Consider the following 25,444-nt stretch of genomic DNA (forward strand, 5'->3'; position numbering starts at 1 on the left):
ACATACACTTCGATGAAATTGACATTAAAAAGGAACTCGAACAATACAACGTAAGGTTTACAAATAAATAGTTTTATTGCAAGATTTTACTATTGTAAGTACTGATATGATAATATGCATCTTCCTATAATCTATAGCAGCGATGGCAACCCTTTTTATTCTTTCGTGCAAAGTATTCGTAATAATGAGTGGCGTAGGTAAGTATATATATATTTTAAATTAATGTATGTCAACCAGTAAAATCAATCCCAGAGAATAAGTAGAATAATTATAATTTAGTATAAAATAATATGTTATGGTCCTAATAACAGCGGACACAAATAGCGTAACTAATGAATCAAATTAGATCAAATATTAGATACAGTTGCGATGAACATAATTGGATATCGTTAAAAAGAAAATACATTTTTAGTATTCGTAATACACATACAGTTGCATGTTAAATTAGAGTTAAGTTATCAACTGTCAAATTTCTCTTCGGTTGATTAAGTGACATTGTTTCGTTCACCGCGTCCATCTTGAAACGCGCGATTATAAATAAAAAGGAAAATAGCCGTACACATGGCGTAATCATAAACAGTACCTATGGATCATATAATTCAATATAATTCGTTCAAGGAGAATGCCGCAAGCAAATCTACCTAATATCCCATTGTGCAATCTTCATCTACCGTACCAAAATGTGGTACCTTCTTTTTCTCTACTCACTTAAGAGATAGACAATGGTTGAGTTATAACAATAGTTCATTCTCATAAAGCACACTACGGTCAACTCAAATCGATATACCTACTGAAGGATGCCAAACACACTTAGGTACATGCAGGGTGAAACAAAAGGCTACTTCAATTTGATCATCCGGGTCAGAATCTATTTTGTACATAAAAACTGAACCCTACGTAAATTGTCAGCGCCGATCGAGATCAAATTGAAATCTGGATTAGAGCGAACTAACACTAACAAGATGACGATACCCACTTCTCTGTTATGAAAACGGCATATACTCGTATCTTAAAACAAAGTTTTTCAAATTATTTTCGCACCGTTTAGCTCAACTAGGAATCTGCGTAACGTCAGTAGATAATTAACTTCGCACATGTAATGCGGATGCAAGTTTAAAAATGGTTACGCTGTCTAGATCGTGTGGTGCTAATAATTATATTATAAATGTTTTTTAGGATAACGCAGGAAATCTCAAATCGTCGGAAGAAGAGAAAATTGATGACTTCATACAAATTGACGAACAAGATGTTAAAAAAGAACTCGAGGATTACAACAAAAGGTTTAAAAAAACACCTGGCACTATTAAACGAAATGTTTCTAAAACATTCCCCGAATTAGTGGCTGTTATAGAGTTGGAAAAAAAATATTTTCATGTTAATAATTTTGCGTGCGATATATGTGATAATTTTTTTGCATCGTTAGACTTGCTCGAGTTTCACAAAGTGTTGCATAGAAATATAATCCATAAAATCACTAATAAGGATGTTAAACAATGTAAACGTAGTAAATGTGAAGTCTCTTGTCACACTCCATTTAAAAGCGATGAATCTAATAATTCTAGTGACACGAAAAAACTTAAATTGCTGCTTACCGGGGGAAAACCATTTCAATGTAACCTATGTGATTATTCTTGTAAAAGATCTCGTCTGCTGAAATTACATATAATGACACATACTGGAGAAAAGCCATTTCAATGTTATCAATGTGATTATTCTTGTATAACATCTGGAAACATGAAATTACATATGTTGACTCATTCTGGTATAAAGCCATTTAAATGTGGTCAATGTCATTACTCATGTATAACAGCTGGTAACATGAAATTACATATAATGACACATACTGGTTTGAAGCCATTTAAATGTGATGTTTGTGACTATTCTTGTAAAACATCTTTCTATATGAAATCACACATGATGACTCATTCTGGTATTAAGCCATTTAAATGTGATCAATGTGATTACTCGTGTATATCATCTAATCAGATGAAATTACACAAAATGACACATTCTGGTGTAAAGCCATTTAAATGTGCTCATTGTGATTATTCATGTAAAACATCGTGCCACATGAAATCACATATTATGATGACTCATTCTAGTATAAAACCATTTAACTGTGATCAGTGTAATTACTCTTGTAAAACGTCTAGTGGCATGAAACGACACAAAATGACACATTCTGGTATAAAGCCATTTAAATGTTCCCATTGTGATTATTCTTGTAAAACATCGTTCCACATGAAATCACATATTATGATGACTCATTCTAGTATAAAACCATTTAACTGTGATCAGTGTAATTTCTCTTGTATAACATCCCATTATCTGAAAGTACATAAAATGACCCATTCTGGTGAAAAGCCATTTAAATGTGATCAATGCGATTTCTCATGTATAACATCGGTTCAGCTGAAATTACATTTATTGATACATACCGGTATAAAGCCATTTAAATGTGATCAATGTGATTACGTATGTATAACATCTGCTTACATGAAATCACACAAAATGACTCATTCTCCAGATAAGCCGTTTAAATGTGAGCAATGTGATTATAATTGTAAAAGATCTAGTCAGATGAAATTACACAAAATGACACATACTGGTATACAGCAATTCAAATGTCATCAATGTGAATACTCCTGTACATCTTCCCATATTTTGAAAGTACACAAAATGACACATTCTGGTGAAAAGTAATTGAGATGTGATCATGTATAAGATCTCTTCGGATGAAATTACTTTTAATGATACATACCAGTATAAAGCTATTCGAATGTCATCAATTTGTCACGACATGTATAACATCTAGTAATATGAAATAAAACAAAATGACGCATTTTGATGAAAATCTATTTAAATGTGATATTTTTGTGTTTATTCTTGTAGAAAATCTTTTAATATGAAATCACACAAAATGACTCATTCTAATGAAAACAGTTTAATGTGATCAATGTTATTACTCATGTTTAACATCCTGTTACAAAATTTACCGAAAATGAAACTTGAAAATGAATTGTTCATTTAATTATATCTAGTCCCATGACATCAAACTTAATGATTTATTCTTGTTGTTCCATTGTTTAACTATTATTTATTCAACGAATAAGACAATAATGTATGAGAATGTCATATTCTTCAAACTGAATATAGCTAATTTGAAAACATCTCATGCATACACATGCTAGAAGAAAATATTTTGTACTTAAACCGATAGCCAACATAATACAATTGTACAATCATTTGATGTCACAACTACTAGTTAAATTCAGCGTAAATAACTAAGATGCTGACACGACCACAAAATGCGCGCCTTCAGCTAGCATTTTTTGCGACGATATTGTGACGTAACAGCTGTTATGGTCTGAATGTCGATTTTACGTCGAAGTACGTCGCCTACCTCGAGACATAGCTAAAAAAATATGTGATAAGTCTCATAGTTCGGTCTGAGTGACTTACAGCCACTCAGAGTGAACCATTGATGATTTTTTTTTGCAGGCAGACCAAATGGTCTTATATGAAAAATAAAAGTAATTAAAAAGTCTAGAATTTAAGGTTAAAAATAAACAATTCTATGTGAACACTTCAGGCGATATCTTTAGCTAAATGCTGTAAACTAAAGCTAATTTATAACTATTATCTTCTTTGCATTATATAAAATTGTTTTGGGTACGATATATTTTGAATCCGCGCGAGAATATAAAATCAATAACGTGATCAGTCTATTTTGGGCAATGTAAAATTTTCAGTAGAATGATGACATTTTTATAGCATTCGATTGGTTGAATGTGAAGACATTTCCGACCAATGGGCGACTAGTATAAAATTAAACGTAAACGTCATCATATAACTGGATTATGATTCGGCAGAAATGTTGTAATTTTTTCCGATAGCGTCCAGGTTATGGAGTTAAAATTTTTAATAAAAGAGTGGGAAAAAATAAGCCAAAGGGGATGACGTGCCGTTCCTCTCCGGGAAAAAAGTTGAAAATATTCATCGGGAAGAAAAGACAAGATTTAACCGCGTAAATAGTGGTGCATTTAATGCATTCATTTGTTTTCCGTGAGAAAGCTCTTGCCGCGATTAGAGTTCGAAAGGCATTTAGTGTAAAGATATCGTAATTGTGACGATTTGTTCGATCTAAACAATTGCATCATCTTGCGATGATATCACTTATCATCAGCAGCGCATGGCAGCCGGTTTCTAATCATTATAGTCGGTGGGTGCCTTAATAATATAATAAGTGCGCAGCCATACCTATAAATATAAATAATTATACAATTAGATATAGATCGTTTTATACAATAAAATTAAGTAAACAAAAAGTTTATAAATAATAATTGTTGTTAATTCTTTAGTAAGTATACAAAAATTAGTGTTAAGATATTTAATAAAAATGAATTATAAAAAGAATATTTTATTAAAGAACTACCAGATAAATAATTAAAACAATAACCACGAAGATTTTTTTAATTCAAATAAATCTGCGATCTTTATTCCGGGTGTATAATTCGATACGTAAATCGAGTGACAGCCATCAGCTGTTCTTTGACGTTTCACGCACGTGGATGTGGAACAAATGAGGCGTCTAATTCCAAAAAGCGATAAGTTCACATTTGGTCAAAATCGAGAAAAAAATACGCACGTATTCTTTGTATAATTATACGCAATATGTATTGATCTATAAATTCCAAAACGCGACATAACCCTACGAAAAACATTATTTTAAGTCTCGATTTATTACAAAAAGCGCCAAGTCCGTGTTTCATATTATGTAAAACTTGGTTGATTTCGCGCTTGTTTAAGTCAACCAATAAGGGAACGTTCAATATTGAAAAGGGCGTCTCTCATGCTGTAGCATTTGGTAAACTCATGGCAGTGCCACGGAAATATGTGCCTTATGCGGAATAAATTAAAAAGTGAAATATAAATAGCGCTATGTCCAATTTTATTTTGCCTATATTTATTACATTTAAGAGTTTACCGGCTGAAACAAATTGCCATTTGGTTCTAATTTTGACATAGAATACAACGGAAAAAATAATCTCACGTTTAAACAAATAATTGAAGCTTGAAACATAAAAACGTTGTTTCCCGAAAATATTGAATTGTGGACTTGTCGCTTTTTATAATTAGACGCCTCAAATTAAATAAAACAATTATTAGATTTTGACATCATCCTATTATCGGGTGGCGTTTTCACATCATTATATTGCAATATCGTTGTGATGTGTTCTCGAGTGTCGTTCAGAACTCTTACTTGACCACCCTCTCCGACCTCGTGCTGAGCTAGCCTAAATCAGGGGCTCTCAACCTCGCTATAGGCAGGGCCGATTGAGAATATAACGCCTTTGTGACTTTACCAGGACCGGGGTTACATCAATGCACGACTCTGAATTTCAATAACATACTGACGGATTACTTGAATCCTGGTAGAGGATCAAGTCCTGTCTGTTGTCTTATTTTTTCCACTAATGATTTTTATTAGTGTGTATATGCATGCGTTCTTTTCAAAATATGTATATTTAATTTAATTTATCTTGCTTAGCAGCTTTTGACATTAAAATACACAAAATGAATATAGGTAATGTCTTGCATTTTTGTTGTAAGATACTAGTTAGTACTGTGTTTTGATATTTTTTTAATGTATTTGGAATATATGCTTGTAAAAATAACTCCTCTGTTCACTGAACTATGACTATGTCATATAAATAAATATAAGCTATATCTTCAAACCAACAATTGTGTTATTATTTTTCTGTTTTATTTATTATTTTATTAGTAGGTAACACAGTAAAATTAAGGGTGCAGTTGTAAATGGCGAATAAAAAAGTGTTATTTCAACATTTTGGTAAATGATTGCTAAGGCTACACATTGACTATGAAGAGACGGTTTGGTAATCTTACTGGCCAGCACCTCCAGATCATTATACAGGTCAATTCTTGACTGGACATGGCGGCTTCGCTGGCAGGCTATGTGAGCTTGGTCCTGTTACCCGTTCAACTTGTCCTGTGGCGGAGATATATTGGATGCAAATCGCAACCTCTGGGAATGTTCTTAAATGTTTACGGTAAGAGAAGAGTTGCTCAAGTCGGTTCAACCAGATGTGGACCTATCGGACCATCCGATCTGGTTGCCACAAAGATGAATTTTATTTAGTTTAGAAAATTTGTGGCGTCATACTGCCTACATGAACAGATCTTCACTTAGAATGTTTGGAAGTTTTGTATAAGCTTGAGTTACTACAATTTTTAATATTGCCTCAACGTACCTGCTCATCTCTACCATGGAAATAATTTTGAAAATACTTACTTCTTTCTAACCAAATAGAAAAAATCTTTTTGAAAAAACGTGAGACACCTCGCCGGAATCAAACCCGCATCTCTCGGGTATTGCGCCTATTTGATTACTATGCTAAAGGAGTCATATCTAATTACAACAAACTTTAACTAATGGTTTTTAATACTCACTGAAGCAATTTCTAATTAATTGAGCTATGTACTTACACATTTTCTCAGAAGTGTTTTCAATTTTATGTATATTCAATAATTAGAAGTAGGTAGGTACATTCTTAAATCTTGTGAATTAATCGTACAATAAAAAAAATAGTTAATTAAATTTATATTTATTCATTATTAATAATAAGCAAAACGTAAGTACCTAGGTAGTTTGACACAGTGAAGGTTTTACGCGCGTGGCAGGGTTCATATATTATTTGGACGATGTTAAAAAAACGACATATTTATTTCAAAATTAGCAGTCGCCACATAGTCCAGTGGCTTTCGGGGTCTCTAGGTTTGAACTTGGTGATCCATTTAGCAGAGTCGCCCATTTCCAAAGGCCACCTAGTCCATGTTGTTTGGTATAGAGATATTCACGAAAAACGTGTTGAAATAAATATAATATGCCCGTGAAATAAATACAGTTTAATATCATACACAGTTTTATGGACTTGATGCATTTTGGAAATGTTTTTATGGACAAGGTGAGTTATGATAAAACGTGTATGGAACATCTATATGATAAGAAACATTTATGTTTTAATTAAGTTAAAATTTAATATATGCTTGCGAAAAACACATCGTTTTCTAAAATATCATACCAGTTTTTGAAAAATTTAAAGATTAGTTATGGACTTTAATTGACACAGTTTTATGGACAAAACGCATTTTGAATTTGGACGCTGTTTTACAACCATTATACGGACTGCAAAAGACTACTATGGGAATAATTTTCATAGAATTGTTATGTGCTCATTCGAATAAGCATAAAACTGCATATTCAGTTCATTTTTGGTCAATACTGGACAAGATGAATTTTGGAAATGGGCGACTCACTATGTATTGTATTATGTAGGTACATAAATAGGATTTTCTTAATTATTCTGAGTCACACCTTTTTCTGACATTCTGCTGGTTCATCACATCATCCTAAACGGATGTAAGGCGACGATGGATTTCAACAGGGTGGACCTGGTTAAAAAAGCAAATGATTGAACGCACCTCGTAGGCGGCGGGATTCGATAGTAAAGCGTTCATCTAAAAGAGTACCTTTGAAAACTACATACAGGTACAATTCGATACCTGCTCAAAGATAATAATAAAATTTTCAAAATAGACACATGAATAATGTAAGGTCTATTCTGGTCTATCGGATTCAGCTGTGAAACCTTTATACGAGATAATATCTGTACCTCAGAGGCAGACGGATGCAAATCCAAATACCCAATTGTTCAGGAGAGCCAAAAAACAATTTTTATTTTAAACGAATAGGTACTCATAACTTCTAAGAAAATATACATAGAATGATCATTATTTTTTTTATTCTAATTCAATTAAAGTACTTCTGGAATATGTAAGAAATGAATAAATATAATACAATTTTATATCTAAAAAAATAAAATAAAAAACGTAGTGTGGATTTGCATCCTTCTGCCTCTAAAGATATTTTGTTAATGTGGATTTGTATCTTATTTACCTAGCCAAAATAAAACAATTTATAAGTTAAAAAAATGTATAGGTATAAATATAACAAAGCAAAACACATTTTTTTTTAAATTTTTATTATGTCATCGTCATCATTACCAGCCTGAATCTATTCACTGCTGGATGAAGGCCTCGCTAATCTCCAAGCTTATTCCACTTCTCTCGTTTCTGCGCGTTGCGTTGCCAAGTTTTTCCGCAGAACTTATCATGTCATCGATCCAGCGGCCTCTAGGTCTACCTTGCGGATGTTTTTTACCTCTTGGATATACCTACCACTGGATGACTAAATTTGTCCAACGATTGTCCTTTCTTCGAGCCATGTTCCAGCCCATTTCCATTTGAGGTTTTTAGCAAACTCTATCACATCATTAATCCTTGTCCATTCCTTATCCACTCATTCCTTTTTTTTGTCCTTTTGCGTTATGCCCAGCATGCACCTTTCCATACCACGTTGTGCTACTCTAAGTTTCTGGATCTCTCTTTTACTAAGGCTCAATGTTTCACACGCATGTGGTTACGGGAAGTACACATTGGTTGAACACTTTGCACTTTAGGCATTTTCGAAGAAATTATTCAGGCGGCTAAAAGCACTCCAGCCTAGCTTTACTCTGCGAACAATTTCATCAAATATACATCCATCTATAGACACTTATTGTGCCAGATAGATGTAGTTTTTCACCTGTTGGAGCTGAATGCCATTGATGAGGATCTCTTTTTGGCCCGCAAAGCAGTTTAACATGACTTTATTCTTTGATACATTTATTTTCAAGCCTACTTTGTTGCTTACTCCAGCGAGTTACTGCATTCTGCTTTGGAGGCCTTCTGAGTCTTGCAAACTACTATTTATTGTTATCGGCAAAGCGTAGATGACTCTCGTATTTTGCATTTATGGGGACCCGTGTCATTCCAGTCAAGTTGTCTAAATAAGTCTTCAAATGTAGCTGTAAATAGTTTAGGTGAGATTGTATCACCTTGTCGGACTCCTTTGCTGATAGGAAATGCGCGATGGTTTATGGAGATGTTGTTGCGTTACTGTATATATTATTGAAAATATTTATATAGCGCCCGGGGATTCCTCGATTTCTGAGTGCATCGAGTATTGAAAAGTTCTTTATGGAATCGAACGCTTTCTCATAGTCAAAACCCATGGATAGCGGCAGCCTTGTATTCCTGTTACCGCTCTTATTTCTCTGATGACTTGGATAATTTATGGTCCATAGTGCTGTATTCTCCTCTAAAGCTCGTTCTCCTGGCTGGTTCTCGTCTAGTACCTACATATTGCAGACGGTTTGAGAGAATTTTATCTTAGTGGATTATTGGATTTGCATCCATCTGCTTCTAAGGTAGGTATGGCATTTGCATCTTTATGCTATGCATATCTTGGACTAGGACTTTCATCTCTCTGCCACTAATAGCTGATAAAGCCTTCAGCATGACGATTCTTAAAAAACTCATTTGCCCCAAAAACGGAGTTGCATTAGTCTGCCTCTGAGGTACAGATATTATAGACGGAGCAGGATATTGGATTAGATCTGCATTTCATTTTGGTTAGACAAGGATACTATGGCTGTGCTAACATGTCTGATCTTATTATTATAGGTGGGTTTCAAAAAATTATATGGGATTTATACCCAAGACCTATGTCCTTTCATTGCGCAGGCGACCGTTAGCAAAATGTTTTAATTAGGTACTTAAATTGTTTTTTCTGATAATATTCCTATATTATATAACTATTATCAAAAAAAGTTTTTGAGCCTTAGGTGGTGCATTTGCTCCACCTTGCACCACGCTGCCGGCTCCCATGTAGCCAATTATAGGTAGGTCCTGGATTTTTTGTTAGGTCAGGTTAGGTTTTCATTCTTGAATTATTATCCATTAATTTGCCAAAATCGGCTATAATAATTATTGAATTAATGTTCATATTGAATCTAATAAAATTTAGACCGTACGATTAACGGTCATTTCCGATTGAAAGCTCACGGTGAACTGTGCTACGGTGAATTAATGTTTTATGTACAATTTACATGTAACCGGAAACGTGGACATATTATTACGCATTTTTCGATAAAAATAAAAAATAAATTATACCGGACACAGACATTGACATAAAAAAGACGACTTGTCCGGGTAAGAGGACCCTGGAAATCCTAGTCTGTTGTGATCTGATTAACTGTCATTACAATAATATGTATTACAATGGGAATATAGTGTATTACAATAGGTAGATACCTACAATAGTTTCGATGTCTGCCCGTAAACTGCGAGTGCTGCCAAAAGTTGTAATGTTGATTATATTCACACCTTAATTCTACACAGTATATAATATGCCGACCCTATGCAACTCATGGTATACCTAGCCCCACGTGGCGATACCGGCACAGTTGCCTGATATAATAATAATTTTATACAAATTCAATTTGACTGTTGCGTAATAAGGCAATTAATACAATCAGCATATTTTGTCTATAGTAAAGCGCGTCAAAGTGTCCCATTGTCAGAACCAAAATTATATTAGTCTATGGTCAGAACTGTCAAATGTATATCATCTGAAACCTGCATGTTTTTGTTCTGCTGCGATAATCCAGCGTACGCTTTCCATTCGAAAGATGGACGTGAAACGCGAACCGGATGAATTCGAACTTGATGCAGAATGGCAGGTGCCCTTAAACCAGCAAATTAACCCTGTTACCAATAACTATATAAAGCAAGAGATAGCCGACGGTTCCAGCATTGCTTTTGAGGTTAGTTTTATGAAGCTTATGTCTTTTATAGCGCCTGTACACGTGCATGGATTTACTTGCACCAAAAAGTGTATATAGTTTTGACTGTCTCTCTAATCTCATTCTTCAAGAGTAAGCGAGACGCGATGTTGTCATTTTATGGTACTATTTGACAGTCATAAAAATCGGTTGTCATTAAAATGAGTCGCTGCGCGGTGTAGTTTTAGAGGTTTTTTTTCCGGCATATACGCACCTATCGTTCTACTGCGCAGACGCAGATATTGAACAAATCCATCTGTCGCGTGAAAATTCAGAAGCTCCTGAACTTTTTGATTCATGCATGCAATCTTGCAACTGCAGGATAGTAAAACATGTTTACACGAACATTTTCTTGTTATGTCCATGATAGTACGTACTGTCAGCAGTAAATCCATACACGTGTACACGGGGTAGGTAGGTATTCATTGGTGTTTATATTTGCGGACATTATCATTAATTTCGTACACGTATTTATTTCATGTAAGCGTTACAAAATTACGCGTACCTAGGTTAACTATATTAAACGTATCCAAATCCTTAAATAAATCCACTATGTACCTTATGGTATTACAAATATTTGGCTTGTGAATTCTTTTTTTCTATACAAGAAGCTCAAATAGTTAGTAATACTCTTTTTACATTAATTGAAATATTTTTTATCCTAATATTTCAGTTCTTATTATTGGAATTTAGATAATAGTCGATATAGGTACTGGATTATTTACTGGTGACTGGTTAGGTATATGTATATGTAAAATAGTTTCCAACCATTTGGTCAAGGCAGTTCTCGTGGAGCAGTGCGCAAGGCACTGGTCTTCTATTCGGGAGCTCTGGGTTCGATACCTACTCGGTGAGGACACAATTTGTGATGTTTGTGATTGCTCAAAATTATTAACAACTACCTTGTACGAAAAAGACATGGTTATTAATAATAATTGAGCCGTTGCCCGGAATAACGTTGTATCCAACAATATTCTTGTTTTGAGAAAAATGGAAAAAACTAAATCAGTTATGTTTTTTTACATTTTATATTTGAAATACAATAAACAAACAATTATTAAGAGTTTTAAAATATAAAGTGTGAAGAAAGACAATTAAATTTGAATTTATTACAAAAAAATATAGTGAATTAATGGAATAATGTTGTATATGAAAATTTCACATACAACATTATTCCACAAAATGCTTTTTATTTATTCTACTTCACTCAATAGTGCCTTATAGAAAGCAGCGTGCTCATCTAGCATGAATTCACACATATCATTGAGGTCTTTGAGCTTAGCAGCCTTGATTGGCAGCGGATTGGAGTACATTGGAGTGAGTTCCAAGCTCCCTAACTGCATGAAATTTCTCCGTACGTTAGCCAATCTTCCCCGTCCTCCACGAAGAGGTGGTAGAAGACTGTATGATGTCCATGATTCCAGTTCATTGTGGGAGGTTCGAGCTCTGATTGTCGTGGGATCATCAGCAGAGAGCTGAAGCCAAATGGCACCAGTGATCTTCATTTTTGTTGGTCTCTGCATTGCATTTTCAACATCTGTGAAATTTTTAAAGTCAATGCGATCCATATTCTGTATATGAAATGGGTTGTTTGGACGGCTTTCTTTAATAACCTGATTCCACTGATCCGGCACCATTACCTTCGAAACCCGTTTCCTTTGCTCTATTAAAGCAAATTCACGGTCACAAAGCATAAGTCAATCGGTGAGTGATTATCATAATTAGCACTATCTTCGTCTGCTCTCTGAATACGGCGTCCGACATTCAATTTCTCGATACATGAGACGAGATAATGACTCTGTCCATTATGATTTAGCAACCTGAATGCTGATTGTATTTCTGTCTTAATGTTAAAATCGAGAACACATCCGCGATTCAAACATTTTTCGGCACAAACGCGACCCTGCGAAAAATAGAAAGAAACGATTAAAAAATTTGAAAAGGTATTATATTAAGTAACAATATAAAGAGTAATATAATGCAAGCATTATTATCAAATAACAATATGGATAAATCATTTGAATACAATCGATTAACGTTCGACGAGGAATAATATGTCGAACATAGTAATTTTATTCGTGACATCAATAGAACTGTCAAATCGTATACAACATTATTCCACAAACCTGTTTCGGTGGCTCAATTGCAGGTTTAATAATATTTTTTCTGGATAAATATTCTTTTCCTGCATCCTTCAACTTCTTGGCTTTATTATCTCTCCAGTTTAAAACATTGGATGTCCGTTTTCTTCCTTTATTTACATGAATTAAGCCACGCTCCGTGATATTGACGGACGGCGACGCCATTTTGACAACTGCATAGACAACGTTCTTCCATAAACCAATAACTTTAAAATGCTGCCACAAGCTTAAATATTGTTTCCCGACCATAATACTTACCTTAAAAGATGCATAATAACATACCCAACATTATTCCATCAATAACTCAACATTGACAGTTTTGTTGGATACAACATTATTCCGGGCAACGGCTCAATTACAGAAACATATATATATATATTTTGTTAGCATTATTTGGAGCTTTAAGATAACAGTGTCCTAGCTATCCATAGTTTTGAGATATACGCAAATAAGGATTTTACTACCATGTTATTCATTTAATAAAGCATACTTTTCTCAACTATATCGTGTAAACGGATATATGTACAGGATCAAGTTTTATTTATAATTATGAATATACTGATTATTATAAATCATATAAAAGTGAGTGATATTCCATCCAAAGTAAGCTTGAGTTAATGAAATGATAATATATTGTTTTTTTAGAACCTTCAAACAAGAGGCATGGTAAATATAAAATCGGAACCCGAATTTCAGCGAGTGGACATCAAGAAAGAGTTTATTGAAGATACAATTAACTATAAAGATCCTCAACCAAATTGTTCGTATTCCGAACATAGCCCACTAAAACAGGTAATCCATTTATTTGAACTATGTACGTACTTTACAATGTAGGTAGAAACATGAAGATGTTGTGTTTCTTTCTCGTATCTAGTCTACCAGTACCAGTAAAATACTAGTAAAACTAACCAGTAAAATCAATCACAGAGAATAAGTATAATTTAGTATAAATTAATATGTGATGGTCCCAATAACAGCGGACACAAATACGTAACTAATGAATTTAATTAGATCAAATATTAGGTACAGCTGCAATGAACATAATTGGATATCGTTGAAAAAAGAAAAATGCATAGTCAGAATTCTTAAAAACATAAAGTTTATTAATCGATAATTTAGCAAAGGTTATTATTCAAACAACTCTACTATAAGTACCAGAGTTGGTTGAATACATAGGTAGGTACACGTACAGATGCATATTAAATTCGAGTCAAGTTATCAACTGTCAAATTTCTCTTCTGTTCACTAAGTGACATTGTTTCGTTCACCGCGACCATCTTTTAACGCGCAATTGTAAACAAAAAGGAAAATAGCCGTACACATGGCGTCATCATTAACAGTACCAATGGGTCATATAATTCAATAGAAGGAGAATGCTGCAAGCAAATGTACCTACTATCCCATATTGCAATCTTCATCTACTGTACCAAAACGTAGTACCTTCTTTTACTCTAGTCACTTAAGAGATAGGACAATGGTTGAGTTAAAACAATAGTTTATTTACCTAAAGTACACTACAGTCAACTCAAATCGATATTCTGAAGGATGCCAAACACACTTAGGTACATGCAGGGTGAAACAAAAGGCTACTTTTCTTTGAACGTCCAGATCAGAAACTATTTTGTACAATGAAAAGTGAAACATAGGTACGTAAATTGTCAAGGCTGATCGAGATTAAAATAAAATCTAAATTAGAGTGAAAAACTAACAGGATAACGATCACGTTCTCGACATGTATCTTAAAACAAAGTTTTTAAAATTATTTTCGCATCGTTAAGCTTAACTAGGAATCTGCGTAACTTCAGTAAATAATTAACAGCATACATGTAATGAGGATGAAAGTTTAAAAGATGCTTACGCTGTCTAGATCGTGTGGTGCTAATAATTATATTATAAATGTTTTTTAGGATAACGCAACAAATCTCAAATCGTCCTCTATGTCGGAAGAAGAGAAAAATTATGACATCATACAAATCGACGAACAAGATATTAAAAAAGAGCCCGAAGAATACAACAAAGGCTCAAAAAAAATACGTGGCACTTTTAAACGTAGTGTTACTAAATCAATCCCCGAATTAGTGGCTGTTATAGAGTTGGAAAAAAAATATTTTCATGTTAATAATTTTGTGTGCGGTATATGTGATAATGTTTTTGCATCGTTAGACTTGCTCGAGTTTCATAAAGTGTTACATAAAAATATAATCAATAAAATCACTAATAAGGATGTTGAACAATGTAAATGTAGTACATGTAAAGTCTCTCATCACACTCCATTTGATGTAGCTAATAACCCAAAAAGAATGTTGAAAACAGAACTCCTAAGACATTTACCCCGTAGAATTCCTCCAACAGTAAATAAAACAAAACCATACCGAAGATGTCGTGTGTGTATTGCTTCAACTAAAGATAAAAAAAGGAAAATGACGAACATTATGTGTGAAGCATGTGATGTCGCTTTATGCTCTGTGCCCTGTTTTTATGACTACCATGACAAAATCAATTTTTGAATTATATAGTTTAGCCATAAACATTAATAAGGTGTGACTAAAATATGAGACTGTCTCCAAGTATAGCTGTAAGGAAATAAAATAATGACAATTGTGTGCGTTCTATGTTGGTGTTAAAAAAGTGTGAACAATAATCATCGGCGCAAGTGTCTACCACTTATCCGTTGTCGTAAGCGGTCGACTTCACTCCGCGGTATGTACTGCAAGTATGCTTTATTATGTATGACAAAATTTCTTAAAGCCCTGTTGCTTAATATACGATCATTTTGTTTATTTTGACATGCTTTAAAATTAAAAGGAATTGTTTATGATTGCTAGAGCCACTCAGTGGATTGTTAGGTACATTTTTAATGACGTTTCGGTATGATTTATGAATCGTAAAAATCGTAGCGCGCCTGAACAAGTACATGAGCGGAATAAGGTCGCGGAAAAGAGCTTAAAAAAGATGAATCTAATTATTCTAGTGACACGAAACAATTTAAATTAAATTAGTAATTAAATTAGTAATTAAATAAAAAAATAATATATTATTATGCTTGCGATAAACACATCGTTTTCTAAAATATCATACACAGTTTTTGAAATATTAAAAGATTTGTCATGGACAAGATGACTTTTGACACAGTTTAATGGACAAAACGCATTTTGAAATTAGATGCTGTTTTTCATCCTTTATAGGTGCTGCAAAAGACTACTATAGGAATAATTTTTATAGAATTTGTTTGTGCTCATTTGAATAAGCAATATAATTGCATATTAGGTTAATTTTTGGTCAAAACTGGACACGATGAATTTTGGAAATGGGCGACTTACTATGTACATAAATGGGATTTTCTTCATTATTCTGAGTCACACTACTTTCAGACATTCTGCTGTTTCATCACATTACCATAAACGGACGTGAGACGTTGATGGATTTCAAAAGGGTGGGCTCCTTCCTGGTTGAGAAAGCGAATGGTTGAACGCACCTCGCAGGCGGCGGGATTCAATAGTAAAGCGTCCATCTAAAAGAGTAGGTACCTACCTACCTTTCAAAACTACAGACAGGTGCATTCGATACCTGCACAAAGATAATAATAATATTTTCAAAATACATGAAGTATGTATAGTCTATTCTGCTCTGTCGGGTTTAGCTGTGCAATCTTTATCCAAGATCATATTATAGACGGAACAGGATAGAGGATTGGATCAGCATATTATTTACTTAGACAAGGATACGATGGCTGTGCCGACATGTCTGATTACCTATATTATTATAAGTTGGGTTCAAAAAATAGTATGGGATTTATATCCAAAACCTATGTTCTTTCATTGCGCAGGTCACCGTTAGCAAAATGTTTTAATTAAATTGATTTATTATACCCTTATTTCCTATATTATATAATATTATTATCAAAAAAAGTTTTTGAGCCGAAGGAGGTGCACTTGCACCACCTTGCAGCACGCTGCCGGTGCCCATGTAGCCGATACTAGGTATATACTGGATTATATTGTTAGTTCAGGTTAGGTTTTCATCCTTGAATTCACGATTTTTTTCAAAATAGGTTACATAAATTGAATTAATGTTCATATTGTACAATAAACGGTCATTCCGATAAAAAAATCACAGCGAACTGTGCTATGGTGAATTAATGTTTTACGTACACTCTACAAGTAACCGGATTCATGAACATATTATTCAGCGCTCGAAATGGAAAAGTTTACGAAACGGAGCGCTCGACAAATTTTCTGAAGATATTTACATAGTCATCAAATCGCATGTGTATTTTATAAAAATAAGTGTGTCAGATTTTATATTCTACGGCCTATCTAGCTCAGACGGTCAACATATTTTTTCCACGAGACCGAGCGATAATTTTACAGATTTCACGAGCCGGAACGGCGCTCCGGTGCGTTCCGTTCCATTTCGAGCCCTGATATTATTACGTATTTTTCGATAAAAATAAAAAAAATTATACCGGACACGGACATTGACCTAATGAAAGACGACTTGTCCGGGTAAGAGGACCCTGGAAATCCTAGCCTATGTTGATCTGATAAACCGTCATTACAATATGGATTACAATGGGAATATTAAGTATTACAATACCTACAATAGTGACGATGTCAGGATGCTCAAGCTTTGATTTTTTAAAAACAAATAAAATCTAAAATGTCAATTCTTCCTAATGTAACGACTGCTGCAACGCCTGAAAACGGTGAATGCTGCCAAAAGTTGTAATGTTAATTATATTCACTACTTTATTCTACACATTTTACTATTATATGCCGACCCTATGCAAGTCATGGTTTACCTAGCCTCACGTGGTGTCACCGGCACAGTTGCCTGATATATTATTATAATAATTTTATACAAATTGAATTTCTCTATTGCGTAATGATTATAATATATATGGCAATACTATCGGCATATTTTGTCTATGGTAAAGCCCGTCAAAATGTTCCATTGTCGGATCTGTCAAAAGTATATCATCTGATACCTGCACGTTTTTAGTCTGCTGCGATAATCAAACGCACGCTTTTGATTAAAAAGATGGACGTGAAACGCGAGCCGGATGAATTCGAACTTGATGCAGAATGGCAGGTGCCCTTAAACCATCAAATTAACCCTGTGACCAATAATTATATAAATCAAGAGATTGCCGACGGTTCCAGCATTGCCTTTGAGGTTAGTTTTATGAAGCTTTATAGCGCCTGAACACGTCCATGGATTTACTTGAAGCAATAGTGGGTATTTTAAGTGCTGACTGTCTCTCCAATCTCATTCTTAAAGAATAAGCGAGACGCGATGTTGTCATTTTATGGTACTATTTGACAGTCATGAAAATCGATTGTCCTTAAAATGAGTCGCCGCGCGGTGTAGTTTGTTTTTTGCCGGCTGGTTCGCTACTATCGTTCTACTGCGCAGACGCAGATATCGAACAAATCCAACTGTCGCCTGAACATTCAGAAGCTTCCGAACTTTTTGATTCATGCATGCAATCTTGCAACTGCAGGATAGTAAAACATGTTTACACGTACATTTTCTTGTTATGGCCGTGATAATACGTACTGTCAGCAGTAAATCCATACACGTGTAAACGGGGTAGGTAGGTATTCATTGGTTTTTGATTATGTTTCGTTGCAAAATTACTCGTACCTAGGTTAACTACATTAAACGTATCCAAATACATAATAAATCCACCATGTACCTCATGGAATTACAAATAATTGGCTTGTGAATTATTTTTTTTCTATACGAAAAGCTCAAAAAGTTAATAATATTATTTTGACATTAATTGAAATATTTTATATGCTTATATTTCAGTTCCTATTATTGAAATTTTGATAATAGCCGATATAGGTACTGCATTATTTACTGATTACTGGTTAGGTATATGTAAATGATAATGTGTATCTATCGATTGCGCGAAGACAAACATACTGCACTGATCCAATTCATCTGAATGCAGTAACCGATATTATTTGACAGATTCCATCCATTTGGCCAAGGCTGCTCTCGTGGTGCAATGTGTAAGGCACTGGTTTTCTATCCGGGAGCTCTGGGTTCGATACCCACCCGGTGAGGACACCTTTTGTGTTGTTTGTGATTACTCAAAATTACTAACAACTACCTTGTACGAAAAAGCAAAGACATGCCTACAGTTATTAATAATGATTACAGAAACATAATATATATGTATTTGGATAGCATTATTTGGAGTTTTAAGATAATTGTGTCCAATCTACAATTACATAGTTTTGAGATAAACGCAAATAAAGATTTTAATACCATGTAATTCATTAAATAAAGCATACTTCTCTCAACTATACCTTGTAATCGGATATATTATGTACAGCATCAAGTTTTATTTATAGTTACCGCATTATCGAAACCAGGCCTAAATCAAAACATACATTATTGTAGTTGGGCGCCTGTGATCCTAAAAAATCGTATTGCAGCTGGGAAATAATGCTTTCCCGATGAATATACAAATTATTATTATAAATCATATAAAAGTGAGTAATCACAAGTAAGCTTGATTTAATGAAATGATAATATTTTGTTTTTTCAGAACCTTCAAACAAGAGACATGGTAAATATAAAATCGGAACCCGAATTTCAGCGAGTGGACATCAAGAAAGAGGTTATTGAAGATACAATTAATTATAAAGGTCGTCAACCAAGGTGTTCGTATTCCGAACATAGCCCACTAAAACAGGTAATCCATATATTTGAACTATGTATGTACTTACAATGTAGGTAGAAATATGAAGATATTGTGTTTCTTTCTCGTATCTAGTCTACCAGTACCAGTAAAATACTAGTAAAACTAACCAGTAAAATCAATTACAGAGAATAAGTAGAATAATTATAATTTGTATAAAATAATATGTGACTGTCCTAATAACAGCGGACACAAATAGCGTAACTAATGAATCAAATTAGATTAAATATTAGGTACAGTTGCGATGAATATAATGTCTATTCAAATCGAAACTATCCTAAACGCCAAATCATAAAATGTGCAGGAAAGCGAAATTTAGAAATTATGAACCTATACATTCGATTTAGTTCTGTAATATCGAAATAATAAAAAATCATTTTTTGTGTTTCAAATTACAATAGATTTTGGGGAATTTTTCCCAATTTCAAATTTATGAAAAATTCAAAACATTGGCAGATAATGTCACTTAGGATACTTAAAAAGTGGCATAAAAATAATTGTTTCTTAAATTCAATATAACCGTATGCATTCAGGTTTATACAGAAATGTTGGAAATTTCATAGAGAATCGATTAATGTAAAAAAACGTATTTCGAAAAATTGTCGTTTAGGATAGTTTTGAATTGAATAGACGATAATTGGATATCCTTAAAAAAGAAAAATACATTGTTAGTATTCGTAAAAACATAAAGTTGGTAAATCGATAATTTCAAAATGGTTACTACTATACCAGAGTTGGTTGAATACATACACGTACTGATGCATAATATTAAATTCAAATCAAGTTATCAACTGTCAAATTTGTCTTTCGGTCGATTAAGTGAAATCGTTTCGTTCACCATGTCCATCTTTAGACGCGCGATTATAAATAAAACGGAAAATAGCCGTACACATGGCGTAATCATAAACAGTAACAATGGGCAAGCAAATCTACATACTGTCTCATTGTGCAATCTCATCTACTATATCTACCAAAATTTAGTAGGTATATTCTTTTTACTTAGTTAAGAGATAGGACGATGGTTGAGTTAAAACAATAGGTAATTCACGCTAAAGTAAACTACGTCCAACTCAAATTGATATTCTGAAGGATGCCAAACACACTTAGGTACATACAGAGTGAAATTAAAGAGCTGCTCTACAGTGTCCTTAAAATTCATTTAGAACATCCAGATCAGAATTTTTTTATGAAAAGTGAACCATAGGTACAGCGCACATCGAGATCTAATTATTGAAATTTGGATAAGAGCGAACAACTAACAGGATAACGACATCCACGTTCTCTATTATGAAAACGACATGTATCTTAAAACAAAGTTTTTAACATTATTTTCGCATCGTTTAGCTCAACTATAGATCTTCCATCATAAATTGGCATTTCAGCGAGGGCGCTAGTATGACATTGAGAATGTTGCCATAACTAACAAAAAATGGTAATTTATATTTTTTTATTGGTAGTAGATATAGGTACAAATATTATTAAAATAAAAAATTAACACAATCAAAATAAAAACGTGTTACTTCTTTTATAACCATGAGGAAGAAATGCATAGTTGGAAAAATCAGAAATTGGAAAATATAAAGTAGTATTGTGTATATTTTAGTCATGGAAAAAAATATAATAAAAAAAGCGAAAGTAAATTAAATTAACTCTAAAGACAGTAAAATAGTATCAACATAAATGGAATTTTAAATGAAACCCGATAACTATAAATTACACAAACAATGTAGAAATTATATAACTACTATAATGGTTCAATTCCAGATAGACTATCATCCGATTCTGTGTCACTCTTAGGACCATTTACAGTAAAAATAAAACCAGTCTAGGTCATATTATGGAATTACAACTTGTAAATGTCAGTTTAATTAATACACTAAATTTCTTTATAAATCCGTTTACATACACAAATAATAAGTAAGTATTCATTTATATTGCTATCCGACATTAATTTTTATTTATATCATAACTTAAAACTTAAAAATAAGAAATTACTTGCGTTGTAATATAAATGCAACTTGGTAACACTGAACAACTGTCATGGCGACTTGCCGTTGTATTCCATTATCGATATAAATAATCATTTCGTTTTGTCCTTTTTCGTCATCGCAAAATTGCCATACTTTTAGAATGATGTCTCTGACATTTCCACGAACTGTTTTAGAACTACTTGCCATTATGCACTATACTTATTTCTTCTGTATTTTCAAAAACAAAATATATACCCCGAATCCTGCACACTGACGTTTCAAAATGTAAACATTTGACTCAGTCTGGAATAAATTTGTCATAACGCCCAATCGCCCGGAGTTATTTTCGGATGTCTACATTAATTTCTTCGTGGAGACATAATTCGTTGTTGATTATATTAAAATATAGCTTACTTTAAATACTTACCAAATAATTGGTGCTAAGTAGCTATCGAATAATGTCAAATATTAAAAGGTCACATTCGTTTATTAATAATCTAAAATGCTCTTTATGTTTTCAAATGTACAAACAATAAAAATCATGCGAGCAAGAAGAATAGCTTACCTACCTAAATTAGCAACAAACACTCATTCGATTATAAAATACTATATCAAATATAAAATTATGTATTAGGTACATTCCTTATTTAAGGAAAAAGCTTTTTTCACTTTTTGATCTCTTTTTTTAATAGGTAGGTATATTTTATTTATCACCACTAAATATAATATGATTTTGATATTTTGACGCCATGAGAGCTAAATAAACGCAAGCGCAATCCATAATTCGAGAAACATGTTGTAAAATTAAATGGCATTTGTGACAAATTTATCCTCGATAGACAATTTTAGTTTCAAATTCGACCGGCTGCCAATTTACGATGGTAGATCTATAGGAATCTGCGTAACTTCAGTAGATAATTATTACCATGCTGATGAAAGTTTAAACGATGGTTACGTTGTGTAGATCGTGTGGTGCTAATAATTATATTATAAATGTTTTTTTAGGATAACGCAGCAAATCTCAAATCGTCGGAAGAAGAGAAAATTGATGACATCATACAAATCGACGAACGAGATGTTAAAAAAGAACTTGAGGAATACAAGAAAAGTTTAAAAAAAACACGTGGCGCAATTAAACGTAATGTTACTAAATCAATACCCGAAAAAAATATATTCCACGAAATCACTAGTATGGATGTAAAACAATGTAAACGTAGTAAAAGCAATTTCTCTTGTCAAACGCCATTTAAAAGCGTTGAATCTAATTATTCTAGTGACACGAAACAAATTAAATTTCTGCATTCCGGAGAAAAGCCATTTAAATGTGATCAATGTGATTACTCATGTATAAAATCTGGTAACATGAAACGAAATAAAATGACACATACTGGTATAAAGCTATTTAAATGTGATCAATGTGATTACTCATGTGTAACATCTAGTCATTTGAAATTACATTTAATGACACATACTGGTATAAAGCCATTTAAATGTCAGCAATGTGATTACTCGTGTATAACATCTGGAAACATGAAATCACACAAGATGACTCATTCTAGTATAAAACCATTTAAATGTGATCATTGTAATTATTCTTGTAAAACATCTAATAGTATGAAATTACATATAAAGACGCATACTGGTATAAAGCCATTTAAATGTCAGCAGTGTGATTACTCTTGTATTACATCTGGAAGCATGACATCACACAAAATGACTCATTCAAATGAGAAGCCATTAAAATGTGAGCAATGTGATTACTCGTGTATAGCATCTGGAAACATGAAATCACACAAAATGACTCACTCAAATGAGAAGCCATTTAAATGTGATCGATGTGATTACTCTTGTATAACATCTGGAAACATGAAATCACACAAAATGACTCATTCAAATGAGAAGCGATTTATATGTGATCAATGTGATTACTCGTGTATAACATCTGGAAACATGAAATCACACAAAATGACTCATTCAAATGAGAAACCATTGAAATGTCATCAATGTGACTACTCGTGTATAACATCTGGAAACATGAAATACCACATAATGGCTCATTCTGATGAGAAGCCATTTAAATGTGATCAATGTGGTTACTCGTGTATAAAATCTAGTCGGATGAAATCACACAAAATGACTCATTCTGATGAGAAGCCATTGAAATGTGATCAATGTAATTACTCGTGTATAGCATCTGGAAACATGAAATCACACAAAATGACTCATTCAAATGAGAAGCCATTTAAATGTGATCGATGTGATTACTCTTGTATAACATCTGGAAACTTGAAATCACACAAAATGACTCATTCAAGTGAGAAGCCATATGTGATCAATGTGATTACTCGTGTATAGCATCTGGAAACATGAAATCACACAAAATGACTCACTCAAATGAGAAGCCATTTAAATGTGATCGATGTGATTACTCTTGTATAACATCTGGAAACATGAAATCACACAAAATGACTCATTCAAATGAGAAGCGATTTATATGTGATCAATGTGATTACTCGTGTATAACATCTGGAAACATGAAATCACACAAAATGACTCATTCAAATGAGAAACCATTGAAATGTCATCAATGTGACTACTCGTGTATAACATCTGGAAACATGAAATACCACATAATGGCTCATTCTGATGAGAAGCCATTTAAATGTGATCAATGTGGTTACTCGTGTATAAAATCTAGTCGGATGAAATCACACAAAATGACTCATTCTGATGAGAAGCCATTGAAATGTGATCAATGTAATTACTCGTGTATAGCATCTGGAAACATGAAATCACACAAAATGACTCATTCAAATGAGAAGCCATTTAAATGTGATCGATGTGATTACTCTTGTATAACATCTGGAAACTTGAAATCACACAAAATGACTCATTCAAGTGAGAAGCCATATGTGATCAATGTGATTACTCGTGTATAACATCTGAAAACATGAAATCACACAAAATGACTCATTCAAATGAGAAGCCATTGAAATGTGATCAATGTGGTTACTCGTGTATAAAATCTAGTCGTATGAAATCACACAAAACGACTCATTCTAGTGAAAAATAACTACGTGTTATGTTAAATGCAATTAAATCCTCTTGTTTAACATCCCTTCACTGAATTTACTGAAAATGAAACGCATCCCAGTGAAAAACCCTTTTAAATTTCTCAATGTAATTTTTCATTTAATTGCCCCGGGTCCCATGAAATCACAATAAATTATTTATTCTTGTGAAAGACCATTTATTTGAGGTGCATGCCATTACTTATGTATAAAATCTAGTTATACAAATTTACATAACATGACATGCTGGCAAAGACCCATTTAAATCTGGCAATTTAATATGTTCAACCTTTTTTTTTCTACAAATGGGATACAAGATTAGGGAATGTAACTTTTTTATAGTGAAATAAACATAATTTAAAAATATCTCATGCATATATACACAAGAAAAATCATTTTGTACTAAAACCGATAGCCAACATTATATATAACGCAATTCGATAAGCCTTTTATGTAACAACCACTAGATAAAATCATCATAATTAACTAAGATGCCCGTAGCTTTATTGAAAAAAGCATACTGGCGGGAATCCAGCAGTTATAGATTCAAGTCCCGCGGGTGTCGTATTTTTTTGTTTGATAAATTATGAAATACATATACATAATAATGTACGAGTATGAACTAAATGCACATATTTACATGTATTTGTATTATCAATATGATTTTATAATATTATGTATTTACTGATATACCTAACAAAAATTATTGTACGATAATCTCCTATATATTATTATCGTAAGAGATTTTGGAAAACGCGCCGACTTTTTTATTTAAATACCACTTTGTTGATTATTAAAG

At 33.2% G+C, this 25,444-nt stretch overlaps 1 protein-coding gene across 1 annotated transcript; it reads left to right on the plus strand.

Moving 5' to 3' along the window:
- The first annotated feature begins 10,519 nt into the window (after positions 1 to 10,519).
- Positions 10,520 to 15,589, plus strand: LOC147076544 (uncharacterized). The gene is made up of 3 exons (XM_085941427.1): positions 10,520 to 10,730; positions 13,535 to 13,681; positions 14,797 to 15,589. Exons 1-3 carry the CDS (start codon positions 10,596 to 10,598, stop codon positions 15,394 to 15,396), a joined length of 882 nt encoding a protein of 293 aa, XP_085797553.1. The 5' UTR covers positions 10,520 to 10,595; the 3' UTR covers positions 15,397 to 15,589.
- The last annotated feature ends 9,855 nt before the right edge of the window (positions 15,590 to 25,444 follow it).

Source organism: Rhyacophila brunnea, unplaced genomic scaffold (assembly GCF_057557595.1).
Source record: "Rhyacophila brunnea isolate RB1 unplaced genomic scaffold, BYU_Rbru_1.0 scaffold_13, whole genome shotgun sequence".
In the NCBI taxonomy this organism is placed as follows: Eukaryota; Metazoa; Arthropoda; class Insecta; order Trichoptera; family Rhyacophilidae; genus Rhyacophila; species Rhyacophila brunnea.